Here is a 26711-nt window from a genome sequence, read left to right as displayed (position 1 = left end):
AGGGAGTACACACATCACACAGACTTGACTCAGTTAATTAAAAAAAAAAAAAATACACCCAAACACATCTTTCCTTGAGTATTGGTGAGAGTTAAATATTGTTTTTGTAAGAAAACAATGCTCCCACATTCTAAGTTAACTATGGCAACGTAAAAAATAAAAATAAAAAAAAAAAAATAAAATTTTTCATTAAAACGCTTTGGAAAAGTTTTGTTTTATTATTATTTTTTTTTTTATTTTTTTCATTTGATTGGTTTCTCTTTCTAATTTAATCCGAAATAATTTGTTTTTTTTTTCTGGTATTTATTTTGCTAATAAGAATTTTCTTCTCACTGTTTTTGAGAAGGAAGAAATTTTATTCGCAATGTGTTTTCTGACGTCGTCGTCGTCTTTGCTCGTCTTCGTGATACAAAAGTTTTGTTACAAAATTGGAATGGATAAAGAGTATAATATGCAGAAAGTGGGTGTGCTGTATAAAAGTTTCATAATAGTTCTAAATTTATAAGTTTTGAATCATTCTAAATGCCATAAAGTATTATAGATACTATATAGAGTTGAGGGTGTGTTTTTTTGTTTTTTTTTTGAAATTTGCATAAACTTTTGAGGTGTAAATGGGTGTTATTGTTGGAATGATTATATTGTTTTGTAATTTTGTTTTTAAAATCGTATTTATTTCATTTTTAAAATTTGTCATGTAAGAGTAATATCATACATAATATGTACTGTACATATATGGGATATGGGACTGTGTGAAAACATGTGTTTGAGTAATATTGTGTAGGGTTCTAATAAAAACAAGTATTTATTGGGAAAGCGTTGGCGTTAATGACAATCACATTAACATTAAAGTTTTTGTTTTTATGGGATAAAAAACCGACTAAAAGCTAAAAGCAAGGGCTATGTGTTTGACATTTACATTGGGGTGGGCCTCAACACACATTTGATCCGTCTCCAATAAAATAAAACAAAATCTAGTTTTTTTTTTCCAGATTTTTATCTATACCTACTCCTTACTCGACCTGCATCAAAGTGAAAGTCTTGTATTTGGGACTTTGCGTCTGATTTTTTGATTATTTCCATATAATCCTTTACGGATTGACTGATTTTGTTCTAATTTAGCACAATTATACTAAAAATTATCCTTAGTAATATTGCAAATTCAATCCTAAGTGGGCTTGAGGTCTTGTTTATATTACATACAAAAAATGTATAAACAAGACCTCAAGCCAACTTAGGATTGAATTTGTATTTACAAAAAGGTTAGAAGATAGGAATTATTCTTAGTAATATTGCATTCCAAGATATTATTAAAAATATATTCTTGAATCAAAAAAAAAAAAAAACTAAAAGGAAATCCAGTTTTTAGTACCAATTACGTTTATTACACTTTTTTTCTAGATTTCTCAAAAATGACTCAACTAATTTTTTGCAAATTTCATAAACACTTTTAAAAATTTTCCTAAGCATTTTAATTTCATTTAAAAAAAAATTAGTTTTTTGAAGTTTTTTTACAAGGATATTAAAACACTTATAAAATGTTTTAGAATACATTATTATTTATGCATTACATTTAGAAGTGTTGACGAAATTTGTAATAAATTGGCTGAGCCGTTTTTGAGAAAACTAGAAAAAAGTGTTATAAACGTAATAGGTAGGTACTAAAAAAATGGATTTATGTAAAAGTCACTTGAGTAATAAAAATTCTAAACAACGAAGGTCCAAAATGACTATCTTGTGGCACAACTGAGTAGTTAGTTGTGTTTTTAACAAGTTCCGAAAGAAGAGTCGGTTAGAGTCAAAAGATCGGAAACCTTAGGCGGAAAAGGAGAACACTTAAACAGTCAATGAAGAGTCAGTGTAACTTGAAAAGAGCTGGAGAAAGCTTAAGTACATCCCGGTGAACCGTACACGATGGCACGCAGAAGTGGTTGAGGCCCTATGTCCCTCAAAGGATAACCCGTACGGACTTAATAGGTCTGAAAACCTAAGTATTAAGATAAAGTAGTATAGCACTATTAATACAGTAAAATAAGGAGAAAAAAGGGGTAAATCTCGGAATGAATGTTAGTAGAAATTTTTTTTGCTCAATATCTTCCTTTTGCCATTCTATAACATATCTCAAAAGTCTAGAAAAATCTCATGTCCGCTTGTCGCGATTTCAAGGTCAAATCGCGAAATGGAGATTTTCAAAATTAGCAAAAATAGGCTATGGTATTATATACACATATGATACATGATTTCAATGTATTTTTTAATGCTGATTCCAAAAAATCTAAAATCAAGACAATCTGACGTCTCTGGAAAAAGTTATACCTGTTTTTCATCTGTCAACTCATATTGTTATAATAGTTGCAAACTTACTGCCGAAAAACCCTTAAAAGTTATGGTAGATGAACCAAATTTTGCATGAAGATTTTAGAATCCATCATTATTAAAAATCAAAACAATCCATTACAAAAAGTAAATATACCTACGAAATAATGGTATTTTTTGATGGAGGGGCAAATTTTTGGATATGCACTAAAGAAGATTCTTGTTCATCTTAGGAATAAGTGCTAATAGGCTATATTTTTTGTTTCTATGTTTGTTTGGATATTCTATAACTTATGTCAAAAATCTAAAAAAATCTCATGTCCGCAAGTCCTAATTTTCCTGGCTTGAAGATAAGATGCAGATTTTAAAAAAATTGAAAAACTACACTTCAGATATTTGTGTTAGATCAACATGAATGAGGTGCATTGCTTTTCAGGGATTGTCAGATTGATTTGTTTATGGATTTTGTTTGAATCGGCGTTAAAAAATACCTTGAAATCATATGGGTTATGTTGGTATACATATAAGAATCTAAAGTTTTCTTATTATTTTTTTAAATCTTCACCTAACTTTAGTTTAACCTGGAAAATTAGGACTTGCGGAAATGAGATTTTTTTAGATTTTTGAGGGTAGTTAAAGAATATGCAAACAAAGATTAAAATGAAAAAATTAGCCTTTTGGCACTTATTCCTAAGATGAACAAGAATCTTCTTAAGTGCATATCCTAAAATTTGCCCCTCCATCAAATAATACCATTATTTCGTAGGTATATATATTTTTTGTAATAGATTGTTTTGATATATTTAATAATGATGGATTCTAAAATCTTCATGCAAAATTTGGTTCATCTACCATAACTTTTAAGGGTTTTTCGGCAGTAAGTTTGCAACTATTATAACAATATGAGTTGACAGATGAAAAACAGGTATAACTTTTTCCAGAGACGTCAGATTGTCTTGATTTTAGATTTTTTGGAATCAGCATTAAAAAATACATTGAAATCATGTATCATATGTGTATATAATACCATAGCCTATTTTTGCTAATTTTGAAAATCTCCATTTCGCGATTTGACCTTGAAATCGCAACAAGCGGACATGAGATTTTTCTAGACTTTTGAGATATATTATAGAATGGCAAAAGGAAGATATTGAGCAAAAAAAATTTCTACTAACATTCATTCCGAGGTTGAACCCTTATTTGACTGGATTATATAGTAACCAACTCTTTGATTGACTGTAGAAAGCACTTGCTATCAATGTGAAACTACTATTTACTGTTGTAATCCGAGGATTTCGCTAAAACTAACAACGAACCACTCAGTTTTTATAACCTCCAGCTACACATTTCATAACACTGCCTCTATTCTCTATCTATATAGCCACTGCATTTATTTGTACCCAATTAAAATGACAGATTCAATAGAAATGAAAAATTTTCTTGGAAATCAAAAAAAAAAAAACTGAAAAAAAGTTGAACTTTTAATTCCAAAGACAACAACTATTAACACACATCGTTAACTTTAAATTAAGTTTCAAAATTGCAAGATACCAAGACATGCAATTCATCGTCGTTGATGGTTTTATCTTTCATTTAAATAGCATTGATCTCTTATAATAGTAAAAATGGTGATGGTGGTAGAGGCATTATATTATTAGATGGCAGCGCACTTTGCAAGTTAAAACAAATCAACATCAATTATAAAGAGCACAAACCAGAGGCGAGTCATACAATAAAAAGATTAATCCCATCGACTTTGTTTTTAATATATATTTTTTTTAACTAGGTCGACCTCATAGCTCAAACTCAGGTGCTTTAACTTTCGATACAAATATAAAAGATTCAATGCAAAAAGAATCGAGGGTATAAATTTCATCGAAGAACAATTTATTTATTTAATTTTTTTTTCATATGAAAATGTGCACTTTTGTGGCAAAGGTGTCTGTTACCACCCAAAGAGATTACGCCAGTATAAATCAAATTTCAAAATAAAATTTGTGTTGCCATCATCATCTCACATATACCGACGACCAATGATCGACGACGACGACGATGTTAGAGCTTTAAGACACTCTCGAACTCACGTACAATAAAATTCGATGCATCCGCAAGCAATTTTGTGGTTTAAGTAGAAGAGGAAAATTATAATCAAACCAAGCAACGTTCGTTGATCGGTCGGTGTCGTCAATATGACTATACCGCACCAACCAACAACAACCGACCGACATTGCAACGATAAAGGGGCAAGATTTCATCGTTAATTTGCTGTTCGTGCTCTGTTTTAGCGCGAATCGATGCATAACAGGTAGATGAACATTGCAACTGCAACAAAAATAAAATAAAAAATACTTCAAATGAAAAAATGTTCCACAAACAAAAAAAAAAAAAATCAGAAAATACAATTTTTCCGAAAGGTTAATAACTTTGCAACCAAGTGAAACAGTCTAAGTAGGCAAATAAATTGTTTATATAAAAATGTATAGCAACAGAGTAGGAACATGCCCGCAGGTAAAAATAAAACTATATTATTCCGAGATATTTATCATTCTGCAATTTTGATTTTTTTTTTTGTTTTTATTTTTTTTTTATAGTTTTGCTTTGTGTTTTTGATTCAAGTAGGTTAAGCGGGCTTAAGACAAAAGGTTGATGACTTTAACAATGAACAAAAAAAAAAAGAGCAAAAAATATTTATAAATGCTTAATTGTTTTTATTAGGAATTATTATTTTTAAAAGTTATTTTTTTTTTCACCTATTAAATGTTATGCAGTGCAACCGCAATTATGGCATATATTTTAATCGATAAAAGTGTGCCATGGTATTTATAGCACAATTATTGTTGTTGCATGAACGTTTTTGCTGCTGTTGCTGAGTTTGCAACATAATAATAATGTAGGTAAATTTGATTAACGAGGTTTGAGTATTGTTTAACATTTGTTTTTTTCTCTATTCGGAAAAAATTGTAAATTTTTAGATTTCAATCTTTTAATAGACTGTATTTTCTTACATGTTAAGTTTAGGAAAAGCATTTATACATAAAAGAGTGCATAATTGTCTGCTCTACAAGTTTTATTTTGACATTTTTGCTTTTAAAAGAACCGTTATGAATTTATATTGAAAAATGTAGTTTTTTGCATCTATAATCAAAATGGGAGTTTTCATAAAAGGCGATAGCCAAAAAACATATATATATAAAAAAAAAGTTCCTGTCCAAGAACATTGTTTTACATGTAACCATCAATGCAGATGGGATCAAAACTCATCAGATGATTACTTCTCTCAAAACTGTTATGGTAAAAGTTACTGTAAATTTTTGTTCGTCAATTTCGAAAAAAAAAAAATGTCTAAAAAATATCTTGAATAACCATTTTCAGAAATATTATTTAGTTCAAATTATTTTTTCGAAAATGAAAAAAATTTGTTTTTCGAAAATACATTTTTTTAAGTTTTTTTTTTTTTGATTTGTAGAGCACTTAGTTAAAAACCTTAATATTATACTACCCGAATGTCAACTAATAAATTTTCATAATTTTTTTCATCAATATCGAAAAAAAAAAAATTCTAAAAAATACTTATCTTGAATATCGGAAGCATTTTCCAGACTTAAAAAAAAAAAAATACTCTAATTCAAGAGCATTTAATTACACTGGTCGACAAAAAAACAAAAAAAGTCGGGAGCAAGAACTCTGTAAGGTGATTACAATTAACTTGAGTGTGCTGAATTCAAAACAGTTAACCGATTTTTTCCATCACGTCTAGTTTTCGAGCTCTGCTCATCACAATTTTAGCTATAAAGTCCCAAAAACTAATTTTAAATGAAATGTTTTTTGACATTTGATCTAAAAATATTATTTTTCCGTAATATTTTGCTATTTTTCCAACCGAATCAGGAGTCGAAAACTGAAATTTACTTCAAATCTGCTTCAAAAACCATAAGTTACCTTAACCACCAAGATTTTGAGATATCATACCTTTCTATACCAAATATCTTTTAGAAAAAAATAATTTCGAAAATAAAAATAAACGAATTTAAAAGGATAAAATATGGCTTTTGAATATTGCATATGTAGTTTTGCAAAAAAAAAAATTTATCGGTGATGAAATTCAACGCCAAAAGTACCATAAAAACGCGTTTTTGACCTGTTCGGAATCAGCACACAAAAGTCCTTTAGAAAAGTATGGTTTGGTTCAAGCTCCATTTTCGTTGCCGACCAGTGTTATTTAAGATAATTTAACAAAAAAAAATATTTTTTCGAAAATAAAAAAATTTGTTTTTTCGAAAATACATTTATTTAAGTTTTACTTTTTTTTTCATTTGTAAAGCACTAAGTTAAGCACCTAAATATTATACTAAACCCGATTAAGTATAAAACAAATCTATTAGTCTTTCATAATTTTTTCGTTAATTTCGAAGAAAAATTTTTAAATACTTATCTCTAATAACCATTTTCCAGGACATCAAAAAAAATCTTGTTCAAGAAGAATTTAAGATAGTTTGACACAAAAAAATTACACTGTGTTACAAAAATCAGGGGTGGAATTACCGCACACGATTACGATCATACGTTAACGTTTTGTTTATTGCTCTCTTTATTTAATTAGTAGAAGAAGATAGGGACACATAGCAACCATAAGTTAACGAACGTATGCTGTAGTTCGACCCCAGGTTTTAAAATATTTCGTAAAACCTAGAAGGCAGAGAAACATATAGTTTTCACTGTTCGATAAGGAATCAATTGAGGCAGTTTTCTACATGATTCAATTTTTTATTAATATTCACAGTCTGGACAAAAATAGTAAATAATGAGTTTTTTTTAATTTTTTTTCGTCTATTTTTAACTTTGAAATCGATTATTTCAAAAACAATTATTTGAAATATATGGATTTGAATATTAGAATTAAATGTACAGTTCTGCCTTTCGGAAATGGTATCAATTATAACTGTAAGTGTTGCCGTTGTTTTTTAATAATTTTTTTTTTATTTTAATAATTTTTTTTAGAAAATATAGACCCCCCTTATATAGTAAAAAATGATTGTATTGAACTCCTCTACAAAAAACCGTTATCAAATCCTGGCGCCCAAGTTATCGTACTACGTGCAAAAATAACATTTTCGTTCGGTGCCCAAACGTTCGAATTTCTGTGCCTGGGTTGAAATCGTAAAATTTTTTTTTCTAAGCTAATTTTGAACTCATTTTCATAAAAAAATACATCGTTTTATTTGAAAATAAATATTATTTAAGAATATATTTTCAAAACAGCATGTTGTTTTGAAAACATATACTTTTAATTGGTGTCAAAGTTGGGAAAATGACACAAAAAAAAAAATGGAATTTTTTAACTTTGACAGTTTATAAATTCTAGGTGGTTTAATTGAATCACATGTTTTATACATTTTTGAAAAGGTATAATGATCTTCTATTAGAAACTATAAAAAAATTGGTTAAAATTTGACGCAGCTAGAATTTTTTAAATGGATGAAGGTCCAAAAAATCGTTTTTTGCCCTTAACTCCAGATTTTGTGGGTGTTAGGGACTTTTTAAATACCGTTTTGTAATCAGTGCGACTAGCTTTACAAAACGTGATAGGTCTCCGCTCGCGTATATTTTGAGTGTTAAAAAGTGTTATATTTTTCGAAAATAAAAATTTTTTTTAGGTATTTTTTTGTATTTGTAGGTCACATAGTTAAGCACCTAAATATTATACTAAACCCAATTTTCACAATAATAGTTTTTCATAATTATTTTTTCAAAATTAATGGAGCATAGTCTAATTTTGGGCTGGTTGATTATCACAAAATGATGCTGAAAAATAAATAATAAATAAAATAAAACAGAGGACAGGACAACAGACAATAGCATAAATCTTTAGTAACTCGAATTTCAACGTTTAAAAATGTTTTTATTTTAATTTTAACCAAAACATGTGTCAAAAAACACAAAACATTCGGTTTAAGGAGGAATTTCTAAAACTAAAAATAAAACAAGAATTTTTCTTTTAGATAAAAATAACGGGAAATACAAAAAAAAAAATGTTTACATTAAAAATAATGTTCAAATTATTTTTATTGAAAAATAATTATAATAAATCTTAGTATACCATTTTTAAATGTTTAAAAGATAATTTTGTTTTATTATTTGTATAATTTATATAAATACTTTATGATATAATTTTTTTTATGAACGACTTCTCTTGAATTTTGATTTTTTCTTATTATATCAGTATTTTGACCCGATTCCCATTACAGTATTTTTCCTGTTCTATACCTTAAATGAATCAGATTATTTATAAAAAAAAAAATACAATTTTTATAAATGTCTCTGCTATATGATTCATTTCATCAAAGTAATTTATCTTTTTTAATGAAAGATGTGCGTTGTGTATGCCTCCGGAGAATACAAAAAAAAAAAAAACGACAGAAAAGTGATTTACCTTGTTTCATTGTGCTCATCAAGAAAAAAAAAAAAAAGTATTTATGATAAATTGAATTGATTTCAAAGATATGAATTGGATTTCTAGACCTTGCAATTGCAAACATAATTCAGATTTATTTGTTGACAACAAATATTTAGAGAAATATTAATCAACACCATACAGTTTTTTTTTTTAATTCGAAGGATGCGTATATTATTTCTATAGAGAGTCTACAAGTCTCCAGAGAGAAAAAAAAAATAATAATAATTAAAAATTCTAAATTTTAACGATGCTATATCATTTTTTTTTTTCTAAAATAAAAATCTATTTCCAGCTTATAGTAACCTTGTTCTACAAACTAAATAAAAAGGATTTCTGTGATTACTATCATATGGCTATAGTTCATTATTTTCATTATGGAGTATATTGTTTTTTTTTTTTTTTTTTTTTTTTCAAAAACCATGACCTCTCATGGATCCCAAGTCAGATTGACCTTATTCTGTTATTCGTGACCATGACCGTACTTATGAAGACAATATAAGCTATTTTATCTGTCAGTTACTTTGGTCAAAAGATATATTTCTAAACAAAAACTTAAAAAAAAAAAAAAATAATAATAATAGATACTGTTTCAATGAAGTTATTTTCAATGTCAATTTAGATAGTGTATTATCCCAAAGTTGATTATGTTCAAAAGCTTATAAAGAAGAGTACCTAATGAAAATGCTTGCGTGATTGACTCTAATTATATAGCTGTCAAAATTATGTCTGATGTAAACTGATTGCAATTGATGATGAAATAAAATAAAATTACGGTTTAGGAGAAGATGAGATATATCTTTTTGTTATCGGATTTATTGGAGATATGCCTAATATGAAATATTTCAAATGTTTTGACTGCTGCTATATTTTTTTATTTTATTGTTTAAACACAGTTTGAAGGTTTTAAAAAATTCTATAGGAGTTAAAAGGAGTTAAATATCTGGTTATTGGTGAAATATTTACTTTTTGACTTTAAAATAATATCTTCGCAGAAGTTGTTTGTCTGTACGTGACATATTTCTTTGCTTTTTATATAATCTCTTAGTAAAGCAAGTAAGGATTAAAATTTTTTAGACAATAATGATCCTCTTGGAATTACTTCAATCGAAAGAGTCAGATAATATGAACATTAATAAGTAAGATTTGTCTGTACGTGACGATGGAATGTAACTAGAATTATTTGAAACGAAAATTTATGCTGCATTTGCAGAAAATTCTAGTCCCTTCGACTTAATATGTCAGAATTTTACGACTTTCAACCCTTTTTCAACTTTAAAACTGCTTCATTTACCAATGAATTTAACAGATTTGTATAATATGACTAAATTTTCTTCTATTTTTGCAAACAACCTGCTACATTTGAAGAGTAAATAGTTGAGTCACATTCTTGTGTTTATTATATTAAAAAGCCTTCGTCTGCCCTATCTTCTTTCAAATGACAGCATGTACATTGTAAAAAATATAGTTATCTATGTCAAAGTATTTATTTTATGCGCTTAAGATTGGCAAAGATTCATTTCAGAATTGTTTTTTTTTTTTATATGTATTTGTATGAAAAATGCATGGAGATGATGATTGTATATCTTAAGTTGATTATATGGAATAAAACTTTGTTATTGTTGTTTTTCTCTATTTGGCATTTAATGATCATATTGGCTGGTACACTTAAGTACTGAACATCAGAAAAAAACTGACAACAACAACAAAAGATTATGCCATTTCTATTGTTCAGACGAGTTTGAATAAATAGATAGCCCACTGACCTCAGTCATCTTGTATGTCACTCATTTATCACAAAATGTGGTCAAATTTACATTCAACTCAGAGAATGGATCATTGTGATCTTTTTTTGAAAAGGCATGAAAGTCAGATTTTAATTTTATATTATTACAAAATGGAATGTGGTAGTGTGTGATCTATGATGTGATGAGTTACGTTTTTTTCATGAATGTTCTTGGCCGAAAAACTCAAAATTATGGAGATAATAATAATTATTTTATATTGTATCCAATGAAAAAAAAAATTAATATCTTTTGGATTAAAGCAGTTTAATTTGGTTTCAAATAAATTTGTCTCCACTTCCATTGAACACAATGTGAACAATGAGCGAAATAATATAATACATATATTAGTGACAATGAATTTTCAAATATGTAGAGGTTTTTTTTTTATTTGTTTAAGATACATTTCCGTCAAAAAAAAAAAATAATTTATTTTTGCACACGGTCAATGTGATGAAGCTTCATGGGGAACCAAATTGATAAATTAGGTGGGAATGCATATTATTATTTTTTGGAATGCGTTGGAATTTGTCAAAGAAAGAAAAAAAAATAACAATGAAAAATTGAATAGCTTTTAGACGGATGGCGCATCACCTTGAATTATTTCAAGTTTGCGTCTTTTTTTTTGCGTCTTTTTTTTTGTATTAAATTCCGAATGTAAAAAAAATAGTTTTTTTTGCTTTTTTTGATACAATTCATATCTAACTTATTTTTGAAATTAAAAAAAAATAGCAGGGTTGCCACTTTTAAAATGAGAGCTTCTATAGGACAATCCTATTTAAAATAGTCACATAACGAAATGTTTAAAATGCCAAAAAAAAAATGGCTGAACAAAGACATACATTTATAAAATAATTTAAGACATGTAGGCCCACAAATGTGGTTACCCTATTCAAATAAAAAAAAAAATAAAATACAAAAAACCTTTTCTGACCAAAAAGTATGATTTTATAAAAAGACTTAAATAAACATGTTACTTTAGCTGGCACTCTCTTCAATTTAATAAATGTCGGTCCCAGCTCTAAAATATGACCAATTACTCGGCAATGTTACTCATATGATAAAAAAAAATTAAAAAAAAAACTTATTTTTATCAGATTTTAAGTAAGACCCTTTTCTGTACTCGATAACCCTACTCAAATGTTAAAAAAAAAACACTAAAAACAGTTATTTATTGGTCAAAATTTTATCATAGGATTTAATGTGGATAACCACACGATCACGACTTAACACCTTTGAGAAAGATTTTGACGTCTTTTTACGCCAGAAAATTAATACTAATAATGTCCTTTTTCATTGGTCGTTTAATCCTAGCTTTATTCTAATCCAAAGTTGAACTCTTAACTCAAATGCACTCTCTTTAAGGATTAAGAGCAATATTTGAATTTCTATGCAAGTTCTATAACTAACCTTATCTCTTTTTATTTTTAAGTTATGTTTTAACCTGTTTTTATAAATGCCAGTATGAAGTTGTACATATGTTCCCTCATAACTTCCGAACGAATAATCATATTTTGATAAATAGGGTACCCTTGGAAGCGTCTTACATGTACTCTAGTTATAAACTGTGTAGCATTTACTAATATAACACATTCTAAATTCTAGAATTTAAAATCATTAACTATCCGGATTATAGTTTGTTTATTCAGGTTATTTTGAAGTTATAAAATAAGAATCAAAATTCTTATTCCTCTTATTCTATAACTTATACTTCCACAGCCCACAGGGCATATTCTATAATCAACGGACAAGTAAGACGCTTCTATCGGTATCCTATTTATCATTTTATGATAAGTTCCTCAGAAGTTATGATGGAACAAACATACTAAAATTTATACAAACAGGTTAAAACATAACGCTCTTTATTGCTACTCTGCAATCAAGCAAAAAAAAAAAATTAGGAAATATATTGCTGCGAAATAAAATATTTATTCATTTAGACTAGGAATTAATATCTCTCAATCACTCTTTCATAAGCTATTAATTTGTTTTCGATTCCTCTCTAATTACATTTTTTTTTTTGTCGTGAAATGAACCCAAACCTAATTTCTATATCAATCAAATTAAGAAATTCTTTTTAACCCCAAGGATTTCGTCACAACAATATTATTTATTTGTATATACGTATATCAAATGAATAGCATTTTCATGATAACTCAATCGAAAACCCACTCCATTTCATTGAGTTAACATTCCAATTCAATTTGGATTCTCATTTCAAATAAAAAAAAAAAAAAACAAAAAAAAAAAAAAACAAAAAAAGAAAAAGAAAAACCTTTTGGATTATGTTCCTTCATACCAAAAGCTCCAATCTAAAATACCTAACCAGAGGCCCTTTGATATTTGAACATCATTTCATTTTCAACATTTTTAGGACTTAATGTTGAAGGTTGCCTTGATCATCCAGAAAAAAGAATGTTTTCATTTTTTTTCACAAAACAAGATGACTTGACTTATATCAAATCACATGGTTATTCTCATGAGTTTATACAACAAAATAAAGCCTCATTCGAGTATAGTGTAACATAAAACCCCCAAACAAGGCAGTTATTTTTGTATTTTTTAACACTCCATATAAAATGCATATATACAGGAAAGTACAACATATCGATGGTTGTAAAAACATACAACTTATATTATACAAAGTCTTAAATGAAAAAAAAAAAAACAAAAACAACAAAATATCGACCATTTGTAAAAATAAAACAAAAACAAAAAACATTGCGATTAGGGGTTATAGAATCACTTCTACGACTCATATGTACCCTATATATGCATTAGTATCCTCGAATTGGCACTGTACAGTGTACAAGTACTTTTGTACATACTAAGTTCAACGAGACTAAAAAAAAAATCAATATATTGATTTTGGTATTCTCTCACGATTATAAGTTGTGCTTTCATGGCAGTTAACAAGGGTAATAGGTTCTTACACATTATTAACAAAATGCCTTAGGAAAAAACCCATAATTAAATGCATATAAAACAGATAAAAGATTAAAGAGGTAATTTTGGGCTTGGCCTCATTGATTAATTTTTTTAAACAAAACAACTGAACAGAATGTTTATATTGAATATGTGTGTGAGTATAATTTGAATAGCACTGAACTTTAAGAATATTAAATTAAATTAGTGTTCTGTTCAACTTGGCAATGCGTTACTAATCCAATACAACAAGAATTACAATTGAACTTGTGAATATATTTTTGTTGTTTTTTTACTTCTATTGTTTTAAGGTTAATAAGTTTCAGGTGTAAAAAGATGGTTATATAATATTTACAAACAACAATTTATTCAGCTGTTAACAAGATTTTTTCAATATTTTTTTAAATTAATTAATTAATTAAAGAAACACCTTATCAAATACAAAAAATTCAATATTTATTCTTTTTTTTTCAAAAATATAAAACTACAAGCAGGCAGCGATGTTTAAACTTTGTTGTTAATTTTTTTATTTTTGTTTTATTTAATACTTAATTATCAAATGCATTTTTTTTTTTAATAAAGTTAACCAATCTATGCGAAATTTAACTAAGTGTTGACGATTGATCAGTTCTTTTGTTTCTACCACCATACTGGCGACTCTCCAGAGGGGTTTTTGGAATTAATTTGTTTGGACCAAAAATAACGGTACCTGTCATATGTATATCGATTTTAGAAAAGTTGAATTTGTTCGAAAATGGCTCCAACGATTTTGTTAAAAAATTCAAATGTAAGTTTTAAAACAAGGTCTATCTTTTAACGAAAACATTTTTTTTTTGAAAATCATTATTAACCCTTTCGGACCCAGCGTTACTCTCATGTAACATTTTTTTAAAAATTCGTAAAAAATATTAAATTAAACAATTTTTTAGGTTACGATGGCTTAGTTGAAAGATAATAATGCCTAGTTATTGGATTATTACAAAAAGTTAGTCAAATATCATACCTTTAATTTTTTTTATCGAGAAAGGTACTGAAATTCACATTTTTTTTATTTTTTACAAAAAAAATTTTTTTTTATATATGGTCATAATTTTGAAAAAAAGATATAAAAAATGTTAATGCTGAAAGTGTTTTGTTTTTTTGCTTAGAAGAAGAAGCATACATTATAGTTTCATAAAAAGTTATTTTCTCAGTTCTCCGACTTTTTTTGGTGGTCATAGGCAGTGCATGTTATTTACATGTAACATGAGAAAAACACATTAGTTTTGCTATTTATTATTTTGGAAAATAAATTTTTGCTATTCATATTTCTTAGTTGTGATATTTTTGACCCGATAATACAGAAAAAACATTTTTTAATGTTGATTTTCATAGCTTGGGTTCGAAAGGGTTAACAATACCTGCCATAGAACCGTTTTTAAATTCGATTTGCTCCGAAACTACTTATTCGATTTTAACGAAACTTTTTGTAAGAAAGCATTTATATAATTTTAATATAAGCCAAAAATAAAATTTTGAAAAAACGAATTTTTGGATTTTTGAAAAAATTAAAATACAAAATGACATACCAATTTTATTTTAAAACTTTTTTCCAAAAAATCATTTATAAAAAATTAGTTTTTTTTTAAAATGGCTCTAACGATTTTGAATTTTTTTTTCTAAAAATGCATCTTAATAAAACAAATGAAATTGCAAAGTGTGCATCTAATCTTTTTGAAATTTTTTTTAAACAGTTTCTACCATCCTAAATCTTTGAAAAATATTAAACTAGCAATTTTTGGAAATTATTTGAAAATTTTAAATTATAAATTTTTTTCAAAAAAAAAAATCTGTTATACAAAAAATTAAATAACATACTTTGTTTAAAGGACGAGACAATTTGTAGAGATCTTTTTGGAATTAAGAAAAAAATTAAATAACCTTGAAATTTTTTAAAAATATTCTTAAAAACTAAAACTAATTTCATTTGCATTTTTCAATAAAAAGCTTTAATTGTTAGTTTCGATTAATATTTACTTTTCAATAGCAACAATAAAAAAAAATGATTAAAAAAAAAATTTATGAAAGAAATTATATGGAATACTTTGTCAAGCGGAACTTGAAAATTTAGTTTAAGTACCAAAATTTACGGTATATGATCAAGATAGAAAAGGGTATTTGAAAAAAAAGGGTATCTTGAAAAAAATTCTGCTGCAGCCTAAACCTAAACTACTAGAGCGATTTACTTAAAACTTCGTAGTTAAGATTTTTTTTGTTTTTTGGATCAAAAATAGCGGTATTTGTCATGTGACCAAAATGGAGAAGGTTATTTTTCTCAAAAAAAGCTCTAACGATTTTGACTAAATGTTATGCAACACTTAAAGTCGTACTTTTAAAAATGAAAACAACTATTTTTCGACCGTTATTAACGGTACTTGCCATAGTAGTGTTTTGATTTTTGTCTATCTCAAGCTGCAGCCTAAACCTAAACTACTAGAGCGATTTACTTAAAACTTCGTAGTTAAGATTTTTTTTGTTTTTTGGATCAAAAATAGCGGTATTTGTCATGTGACCAAAATGGAGAAGGTTATTTTTCTCAAAAAAAGCTCTAACGATTTTGACTAAATGTTATGCAACACTTAAAGTCGTACTTTTAAAAATGAAAACAACTATTTTTCGACCGTTATTAACGGTACTTGCCATAGTAGTGTTTTGATTTTTGTCTTTTTTCATAAACGACTGAACCGATTTCAACGAAAAATTTTGTACAAAAACCTTGTTGTAGCCTCAATGGGAAAAATAAGAAAATTTTCAAAAAAAAAGTCCAACTCTGTTCAAAAAATCAATGTTTTGATGAATTTTATTGAAACTTTGTTTTTATGTGCCAATTATTATTTTATTTTTAATGGCATACCAAATTCCATATCTGATTTTTTTGAGAAATTTATTCAAGATTTTAAAACGCTGCTTAAATTTTTGTACAGTCAGTGATTGCTGCGATATTGATGGTTAAGGACAAAATGATACTTTCTCAATAAAAGTTCGATATCTCAGTTTCTAAGTGACTGTACAAGTTATCTGATACATTTGGTGGTTAAGTTGGACAAAATTTTCTCAATGTTAATACCTAAAAAAATAACTCGAAAAACTTCGAATTTTGTTTCGGTATTCATTAAGATTGAACGGAACTTGCTTGAAAGTTTTTTCATCGTTATATCTCATAAATAGAAAGTTTGAGCTTTAAAATCCATTTTTTAAACTCTAGTACGACCATTTTTAAGGGTTATACAGTCACTTGAGAAACCTGACCAAATTTGGATTTTTTTGTATGCCTTAATTTTGTCCACTAATTTATGTTGAAATAAATAAAATCATTGCATTTTGTATCTACTCATAATACTATTTTTCATTTAATTTTTGCTCATTCTCTATTAGACTATTCGATATAATAAACAAGGTATTAAAGAAAATAATAGATATAGGTAATAAGAAAAGAAAGTGAATGCTCAAAAAATATGTAAAAAATTGTCTCATCGATCAAAGTAAAATAAAACTATAAACGCAATTAATTTTCATTAAATTCATATTATTTTCATATTATAAACATTGTAATTCGATTAAATAAAACTAATAATACACCATGAAAATTTTTATTTTAAAGCGAAACTCGTAAATTTATTGATAGAAAACTAAAAATTTTAAATGCCTTTTAATTTAATATCAAGCGACAACCGACCATAAATTACACACATTGCATTGCATGTTTACTTTTTTTTTTGTGTTTAAATTGTTTATTTGAACGTTCAATCAAAACTAGTGTAAAAATAACTTCCAGTCCATTCAATTCAATATATACTTTTTTTTTCTTAAATTCGAACACGCAAACTTAAACTCTATTTTAAAACAAAAGATTCATTATCCAAATGACAGCAATGAATCAATTACATTAAAAAAAAAAAAAAACTAATATACTACTCATTGGTTTGCCATAATAATAAAATTATTCATTTTTAAATTATTATGGAAGTTAATTCGTGATTCTTCGATAATAATTAAAATTAAAAAAAAAAAAAAACGTAATAAATTACAACTTAATTATTATAGAAAATTATACATATTTTGATGTTCATTTGTCATAATCGTGAATAGATGAAATAAAAATATTGTTTTTGAAAAGCAATTTCTGTCTCAACAAGTCGCAAATGGAAAGTGTGAGATTTGATTTTAAATAAGTAGGTACTCTCAATTAAAAAAAAAACTAATAACTTTTCTTATAGTTTTAAATATAGAAATACATACTATACTATAAATTAAATATACAACTGATTCATTTGTCATAACTGCGATTGCTTAGTTAGTAAATAAAAAAATATAGTTTGTTATTATTATTATACAGTATAAACTTTGTTTCATTTTAAAACTATTCAATAAAAAAATTTATTTTAAATAATGTAAATGTAGACATAATTAGTCACCACTAAAACTATTCTTGATTTATTCATATTTTTACGTCTGCTAAGATTTTGGCCAAAGTTGTTTGTGTGTTTTGGCTACGAAATATGTATATTTTATAACTGATGACACATTTGTTTTTATTTCTATATTCAGCACATGGTAAAACAATTTTTTTTTTTTTGAGAATCACATTATGACAGTTTGAAATCAGGAACCGCTCTTTTTGAAAGCACAATGTTGTATGTAAATTAAATATTAATAAATTGCAGGAATATTCCGCTCACACTTGTTTTCATAGTTCAAGTTGCTTGGCATGTAAAAATATGTACTATTCAATTAGTTAGATTACACAGTAGGGTACAAATTATGCTATATTTTCTGACTTTTGCTTTATATTGTTAAAGTTGTTGATATCTATATAAAAATATCTGTACAAAAAATTTAAAACAAAATTTGAACTTTTTGAAAAAAGTTTTTGATTTTTTTTTCTGCTTTCGTTGTGAAGGCTTATCTATAAAAAGTGTAAAGAGACTGAAATTCGGATTCAGAACCCAAAAAACATAGAGTATTGGAAAAACAACTTCTGTATTACTCCTATGATTTAACTAAAAAAAAAATTCCCCCCTTCCCCGTTTCGTTTTTTCGAAAATTTCTAAAAGTACTAAAAACTTCACTCAAGGTTTCTTTGAAATACTTTATCTTTTTAACGATTTTCTTGTTCAAAAACTTTGACATTAATATTTTATATAAAAAAACATTTAGAAAACGATTTGATACTATTTGACAAAAATGTTTATAATTAAGAGTTTTCTACAAAAATCAGAATTTTTGACATTAAATAATGTTGAATAAGTGTTTTTTTTTTTTCTGATATCAATTAACAATCAATCAATCAATTTTCAATTTTATGCAAATTTTTTTCCAATAAGACTGAGTTCCAGGAATCTTGAGTGCGAATTGAAAAATATAAAAAAAAACATACATTGTAAATGAATAGAATTGCAGTAAATTCATTTTGATTAGTAGTAAAATGTGATCCCTGGGTTCCACCTACAACAAGATGGGACTTTATATATTCTGATTCTGAATCTTTTTAAATTGTATCTGGTGGTTGTTTGAGCGCAACAAAGTTTTTAGAAAGAATAAGTGGATCTTTATAGTATCTAGTTGAAAGTTTGTATGGGTAGAGGTACCTATATATAATAATTAAAATAACTTTTAATTGATGACTTTTTGTCATATACTCATTATCATTTATATACGTACTCCCTCTCTGTCTATCTTAGTATGTCATGCTTAAATTTATCACGTTTTTGTTTTGTGTAATTTAAAATAAAAATTGCATGCAAATTGATGTGGTTTTTCAACAGAATTGTTTTGAAAAGAGTATTAAGTATGATTTAATTTATACCTATATTTGTTATAAATTAAATCACAAATATTAATTTAAGATTATTGAAAGTATTACATTGTACTTGTCGTTAAATAATACTGGAGGTTATTGTTGCAGCACAGTTTTATCAATTTCGCCGATACATTTTATTGCATATAAAATTGATGATTCTATGGATTCATTTACAAAATTTTAGTTGAAATAAGGTAGGTACTTTAATGCTTGAATAATATAAAATAGTGCAAGAACAAAAATTTTTTTACCGATACCAACAAAATTTTATCCCATGCAGCAAATTGAAATATGTAAAAAGGTTATTTCTCTTAAATGGGTGATTGATTTACAAAATTACTTTTCTTATAACACCAAAATCAAAATATGATGTTAGTTCAAATACCTATTTTGAATATAGTTAGCATAGTTAGTAAAAGCAATAAGTTACTTACAGGCATTTTGTAGGTACTGGTTTAATCTTAAACATAAGTTGGAATTACTTTAAACTGTTTCGATTCCAAGTCTAAATTTTTAGACGAATTTTTTTAGTGCATTTTTGAATAGTTGGGTATAAATTTGGTGTTGGTGAATGTCCAAAGATCAGGAGTCATACTGCCCTTATTTGTAGGTTTTAATAAAATAATATTAAAAAAGTTATTAAAAAAACATAATTTATTTAAAACAACTAAAAAACCTTTTCTTGATTAATCGGACTACAGTATTCACGAAAGTTCAAAAATACCATTCTTATTTAAAAACTTTCGTTTTTCTAAACCTTAAGTATTTTTTTTTAAACTTGTAGGTATACGTTGCGTACTTGTTCTCATAGTAAAAGTTGGTAAAAATAATATATCTTTATTTGTAAACATTTTTTTTTAATAAAAACTTTTTAAATGGTTAAGACCTCCAAACAAGTTTTGCCATTTTAATTTCTTGTAGGTATATAACAGTTTTTTATATAATTTTTTTTTTTTACAAAAAAAAAAAAACAATGGTATGGTATAAAATGGCAAACATTTAGGTATCCAAACAGAAAAACAAACTTTCAAAAAATTAAATTGGTCAATATTTAATAAATTGATAAAAAAAATATATTGAAATTTTTTTTTGGGTCAAAAAATTATTTCTTTTTTAAATTCTTTTTTTCGAGAAGCCTGCCGACGTTTCCTGAGGTCAACCCGGCGAACCCCACATGCGGAGCCGTAGTGTGAAGCAGTAAAGTGGGAGAGTTGTGACCCCATCCGAAATCATGACTATCGTCGATAATGGAGAAGAAGAAGAACAATTTTGTACACAAAAATTCTTTGAATTCGTTTATATGAAAGGTACCGTTAATTAGGATGTTCTCGACGACAGCAAACTAATTTTTTTTAGTAAAAATAGTGAAAAGCCTTTGCCATTTCGGTCATATGGTATGTACCGTTAATTTTGGTACTAAAAAAATCAATTTCTTTTCAAGAGTATCAGCTAAAACCAGTTAAGGGTTTTTGGTGATACTAAGTTTGAAACAAATCGCTGCAATTGATAAGTTGCTAAGGTCCATCTTCAGACCTCAGTAGTAATATTTGCAGACAGTTTGATTAAAATCAGATTAGTTTTACACGCTACATTCTACTTCTTACATTTGCAATATTATTAAAACATAATTTTAAGAATGTTCTTTAGGTATACCTATATTTTTATACTTATGTACATAAATATTTCAAGCAAATACATATACCTACAGGTTTATATGTCAAATAAATAAAAATATAAATTAAAATGTTTTAAATCACCTATATGTAGAAAGATATCTTCAAAAATATAATTCGCAACAAAAAAAAAAAGATTATAGATTTAATTGAGCCCTTAAGCTTAGGATTTTCAAATACCTTCTTATTTCTATAAAAATAAAAACATTTAAGTACAGAATTTCAACTTGTTAACCACCAACGCAAGTTAATGAAGGTCTTACTGTAATTGTTCATCATAAAGTAGGTAGAAATGTACCTACCTACATATATGTACTTGTGCAAGGATTTCATGTCAGCTTAAGATACACACATGGATATTATTTTCAATCTCTAATTCAGAAAACTCATTTCATTTCTAAGAATTTCTATATTGTACATACCTACCCACATGGTGCATGAAAAAAATATTGTGAATCCCCAAGCGATTTAGATCAAAATTATAAAAAAAAACATGTTTTTCTTTTTTTAATTAAAAAAAAAAGAGAAAAACATTATCCCCCAAATAAGTAACTAATATTACAACCTAAAATAACAAGAACCATAAATAAGTTTCATTTCAAAAAATGCATTTCAAATCATCCATATGTTTCACGAAAAAAACACCCTACCTAACCTAACCCATCCAAATTCAAACACACCCAAAACATTTTCCTTCAATATCTTTCAAGTTTTTTTTTTGTTTTTTCTTTGAAAAATTAAAAAAAAAAATCTGTAAAATTATAATTATTCAAATTAACAACAAATAACTTACCTTTTCATTGTAGGATGTGATCCAATTTTCCGATTTCATAAGAACGCTGTTTTATTTATCACGTTTCACAAAAGGGAGACAAAAAATATTTGTTTTAAAAGCAAACTAAAAAAAAAGAAAATCTTTTTATTTTCTTTTTGTTGCTAATTTTTTTTTTTTTAAATTTATTTTTTGTATGTTTGCTAGCGCTTTTCTCTGCTTTTAAATTTAAATTTATTTATTTACTGCGCCTTGTCGTGATGTGTCCAACAATACCAACAATAACTGAAAAAAACTCTCTCAATTATGATGTATCTCAAAAAATAAAAAAAAACCTCACGAAGATGAACTTTTTTTTTGTTGCTGTAGTAATTTTTTTTTGCGCTCAATGATAATTTGTTTTTCTCAAAGAAGTATTACTAACCCTCTTTCTAACGTTTTTTTGTTTATTTAGAGGGATTTTTTTTTATTGTTGTAAGTTTTCACTTCTCTATTCAACAATATGCTTTTCAATACACAAAATTTTTATAATAAAAATTGTCTTCGAATTTACACTTCAACTAAATTAATTTAATACACTTTGAATTTTTTATTCATTTGTTATAGATTTTCTTAAAAATGCACTTTTTTATCTGTTAAATTTAAATCACAATATGTTTGATTTTACGCGATTATATACACAAGACAAAAAATACACGCAATAAAATTTTGTTGTGTATTTCAAAAATATACTTTTTATGCACAGATGCGCATTTATTAGAGATACGTGCGGTATGAGTGTGTTCTTGTGGTATCTATATAAAAATGTCCTCTTGTGTTGTCGTCGTTGTAGCGCTTGTTGTAAGGTTGTAAGGTAGTGTATTATAATAAGTCGCCGCCGCCTTTCCTTGTAAAGAAGCTTGGCACTTGAATTGGACAAGAATTGATTTTGCTTAATGTGTCACTTGTATGAGTTCTTTTTTATTTTTTTTTTTTTATTTTAATTTGTTTTGTTTTAATTTTGTTATAGGGTGGTAATAATGGTTGATGGTGGTTGTTGTCGTCGTTCAGGGAACGGTGCAGATATTTTTTTTTTTTGTATTTTTTCAAAAGTTCTTAATACCACGTACAATTTTTTTCTAATTACAGCCAGCTGTCAGGTAATGGTGCGCACATTTGTCATAGGTAAGGTGTATAACGTAATTATACGATGAAATAGTCAAAATGGGTTTCAATTTAGTCGGCTTTCTTAAAATAGCTCTCAACACTGAGTAAGAGATATATATAATACATATATGAATGCAGATATGGTGCAAGACAGGCAAAAATGTCGAAGAAGAAGAAAAACAACTACAAAAAAAAAAAAATATACACAAACGTGTATTGTCCAATTGAATTTCTTTTTTTATATTTTTTTTTATACAAAAATAGCTTCAAGTTTGACCCCGTGTCACGTCACTTGAGATACAAAAACAAAACGAAGATAGGCACAAGTGTTGAGTAGAGTGTACTGTGAATTGGTTAAGTCAATTTCACTCTGCTGCGATTGGTTTTTTTTGAGTGGACACACACAAGAAAAAAATAACAAAAAAAAAAAGCAAAAAAAAAACTTTTTCCGAATGTTTCGAGAAAAGTCTATTCTATATAAATCGACGGACGAAGCCTGCTAATGTATCTTTTTTGGTTTTTCTTTGAATGAAAAATGAAATTTGTCAATTGTTTTTTTTTTTTTTTTCAGGACAAACTTGGTCTAAAATATTAGTGTTTTTCTCAGTTTTTTTTTTCTTTTTTTGTGGAAATTCAAAAAAAAAAAGGAAAATTTATTAATATTTTTTTTTTGTTGTACAACACGAACGATCAACTTGTGAGTTTTATTATCTGCAGATTGCTCCTCATCAACTTCACTTTCGTACGCGGTCACACTCACTGAACGACTGGTTGCTTGCCAGTTTCATTATTCCACTAATTGAGTGAAGAGTGAAAACGAATATTTTGTTCCCCGACTGTGTTTTTCTATGTTTGTATGTGTTTTGGGGATTGTATATAGAGATTTTGAATTAAGCCCGCTAAGGGGGGCACATTGTGCACACTCATACATTGATATAGACTTTTGAACTGAAAAAAACTGACTGTGGAACAAAATCGACGCCAGAGTAAAAAACTTGTTACGGTTTACTCGTCGTTAGCGCTATAGTCGTTGTCGTGTAAAGGGGGAGGCACACCGGGTATGGTGGTGAGGCGACAGGCGACACGACGGACGTTTATGATATTTTTTTTTTTTTTTTTAAAGATACAAAAATATCTTGTTGTAGGTTGACGCGCTACTAGTGGATATTTCCCCAACTTTGGTCTACTGAACGACTTCTGTATGGATTGGGTTTGGCGTTGGCATTTAGTGACCACCATAGCAAGTCTATAAAAGTCGCATAAACGAAAGCTTTTTTTTTTTTTTGTTGTTGTTTTTAGAGTCGAAGGGGAAAGCCTCTGCATACTTGTTAGAATGCCACCATCAAGTCTCCCCCATTCCATATAGTTCTCCCCTAACCTACCTCCCCTTCATCATTGAAAACACTCTCTCTTGGTGTTTATTAGAGCGGTTTTTTTTATTTCTTCAAATGTTGTTTTTGTTTTTTTAGTTTTGGTGAGGATAGTTTTGGTACCACTGTAGAAGTGTATAGAACAGTTGACAAGTGAATGCAACTTCTTTGCAATGGATGCGGTGAATTTCGTGATATTTGTTAAATAATAAAGTTAAAGGGTTTTTTTGGGGATACCTACACCGAGAACGAGGTTTTGATTTTATTCCCCTTCACTCTTTTGTAGAGCTTTATCTATTACGTCAGCGTATGTATTTTACCCCAGGCTAGCTATAGCTGCTTATTCAACTTTCAAAAGCTCATTTAGTTTAGGTTTTTTTTTTTTACGGTGTAAGAAGATTCTTGAATGCGTCGTTATCGTTTTCGTCCCACTGTTAAAAGTCGTGCAGCTTTTGGAGAAACTTTTTTTTTGTTATTATTTGAAATGAGTACTTTGTATAAGTACTAGTGTTAGTACATAAGCATTATATGTAGGTTTTTTTTTTTTTTTTTTTGAGAAACACAGAAAACAGAAGCTTTGAATGGCATTCAGTTGCTGTTGCTGTTGCTGGTGTTTTTTCTTTTTCATAGAGAGATACTATAGACACACACCCGGCCACCTTAAGCGGTATACATCGACCTGGTTATAGGTACGCGAGTATTATGGCATATGGAGAGAATGGCAAAGTTGTTTGGTTCATTGAGTTTTACTTTCAAACAATATTGGGCTGGTTATGTTTATTTGGTATTTAATGTTTTTTTTTTTTTTTTTTTTTTTTTTTTTTTGTTTGAATAGGTATTTTGTAAAATTGGTATATTTTTTTATTAAATTTATTTAATTGTTGAAGAAATAATGATTTCAAATATTTTAGGTAGTTTTTAACAACAACTATATTACTAAAAATTTATATTTGCAATAGGTAATTATGAACCTTTATTCTCAAAATAAATCTTTATCATTATTTTTTTAATGGTTTTTTTTTTATCTGCCCAGTCAAAATATAAATACCACCAAATAAATAAATAAATTAAAAATTTGTTTTTTATTTTTTGAAACACCACTCGGTTGGACATTGTTTTAAGATAATCCTTTTTTTGGCTAGACTGGTATGTAAAACTGGGTATCTATGGCGTATACGTAACATTTTGTTTCTATACAAAATCTTAGAGCTGTTTGTTGAATCGAGGCTTAAGCATTTAAGAGTTTATGTTCAACACAAATTATCTAAGTTTCGATTCAGCAAACTGTTAAACAGTTAAACTGTTAAAACAATATTGACTAAATAAATTTAAGCAATTTTTTTATGATTATTTTTTGTTCTTAAAGTTAATTCCCCAACTTATGATTTTAAGGTCTTAAAATCACAAATGCGACACAAATAACTTTGCAATTGAGAAAATGATGTTTTTTTTTAAATTCAACTCCCAACATATGGAATACAGTTTTGTTTACTAGAACAGTATAGAATTAGTGTCAGAAAAATTAATTAATGGATTTGAATATCTGGTATGGTGTATGGATGCAGAATTGCACCCTCCGCAGGAGATTAAAAGTGCCCACAAATCTTTGTTTAAGATTTTTTCTTAAACTACTTTTAAAGAACTGGAAAATGTATGTTAATCTGCCAAAACATACGTAAGGCCTTGCTTTATTAAGGTCTGTTATTTGTTTGACCAGAAAGTGTGTCGTTTCAAAGAAACATTTTTTCGAGAAAAAAATTCGACATAAGATTCAAAGGTTACGTATTTAGTAGAGTAACTAAAGCAAGCTCTGATTTTGACGATGTTTTTTTTCAAACGTAGGTAATTAAAAATACTTTAAAGTCTAAAGATTAAAAATTGCCGATGTTGCCGTATTGTTTTTTTTTTTTTAAATTAAAATTAAATTTTTTTTGAACAAAACCATTTTTTTGCTTAAATTTTATAAAACAAATGATAGCATTATAGTTACAATACTTCAGGATATCACAAGGGATCTACATTGATCTAAGTGTGACGGTAACAAAATCAACTGTCAGCCTTAACCTAACCTAAACTAACGTATTTATGTACTTAAAATCGATATCTCCGAATATGTCTAACGGTCTGTATTAAGAGCTACATGCTACAGCCTAAATGGATGGGCCGATCTACTTCAAACTTGGTATGTAGCAGTTTTTTGGATCCTCTACAGAGGGGTTTTTGGAATTTATTTTTTGGACCAAAAATAACAGTAGGGGAAAGGTGCGAACAGTGAGACAGTGCAAACAGTGAGACAATCCATTTTTCTCTTTTCTGAAAATAAGCACAGTAACGCTAGTTTGGGTCAAAACGTTTATTTCCCCGTCTGCGTCTTTTAATTTTGTCCCGACTAAATTAAAGCTGTCCATTTTCCTACACCGTAAAATATCAACCAAAAT

At 27.5% G+C, this 26711-nt stretch overlaps 1 protein-coding gene across 3 annotated transcripts in view; it reads right to left on the bottom strand.

Moving 5' to 3' along the window:
• Positions 1 to 26711, bottom strand: part of LOC129906615 (terminal nucleotidyltransferase 5C) — a 169269-nt gene that overhangs the window by 48439 nt on the left and 94119 nt on the right. The window contains exon 2 of one of the 3 annotated variants that reach the window (XM_055982430.1): positions 21779 to 21883. The exons of the other annotated variants lie outside the window; for them this stretch is intronic. Within the exon in view, the coding sequence (XP_055838405.1) occupies positions 21779 to 21817 (39 nt within the window). The 5' untranslated portion in view covers positions 21818 to 21883. The remainder of the gene's footprint in view (positions 1 to 21778; positions 21884 to 26711) is intronic. 3 annotated transcript variants of the gene reach the window in all.

The sequence above is a fragment of the Episyrphus balteatus genome, chromosome 1, assembly GCF_945859705.1.
Source record: "Episyrphus balteatus chromosome 1, idEpiBalt1.1, whole genome shotgun sequence".
NCBI lineage: Eukaryota > Metazoa > Arthropoda > Insecta > Diptera > Syrphidae > Episyrphus > Episyrphus balteatus.
Note: the sequence above shows the minus strand (reverse complement) of the source record. Positions and strands in the feature narration are given on the sequence as shown.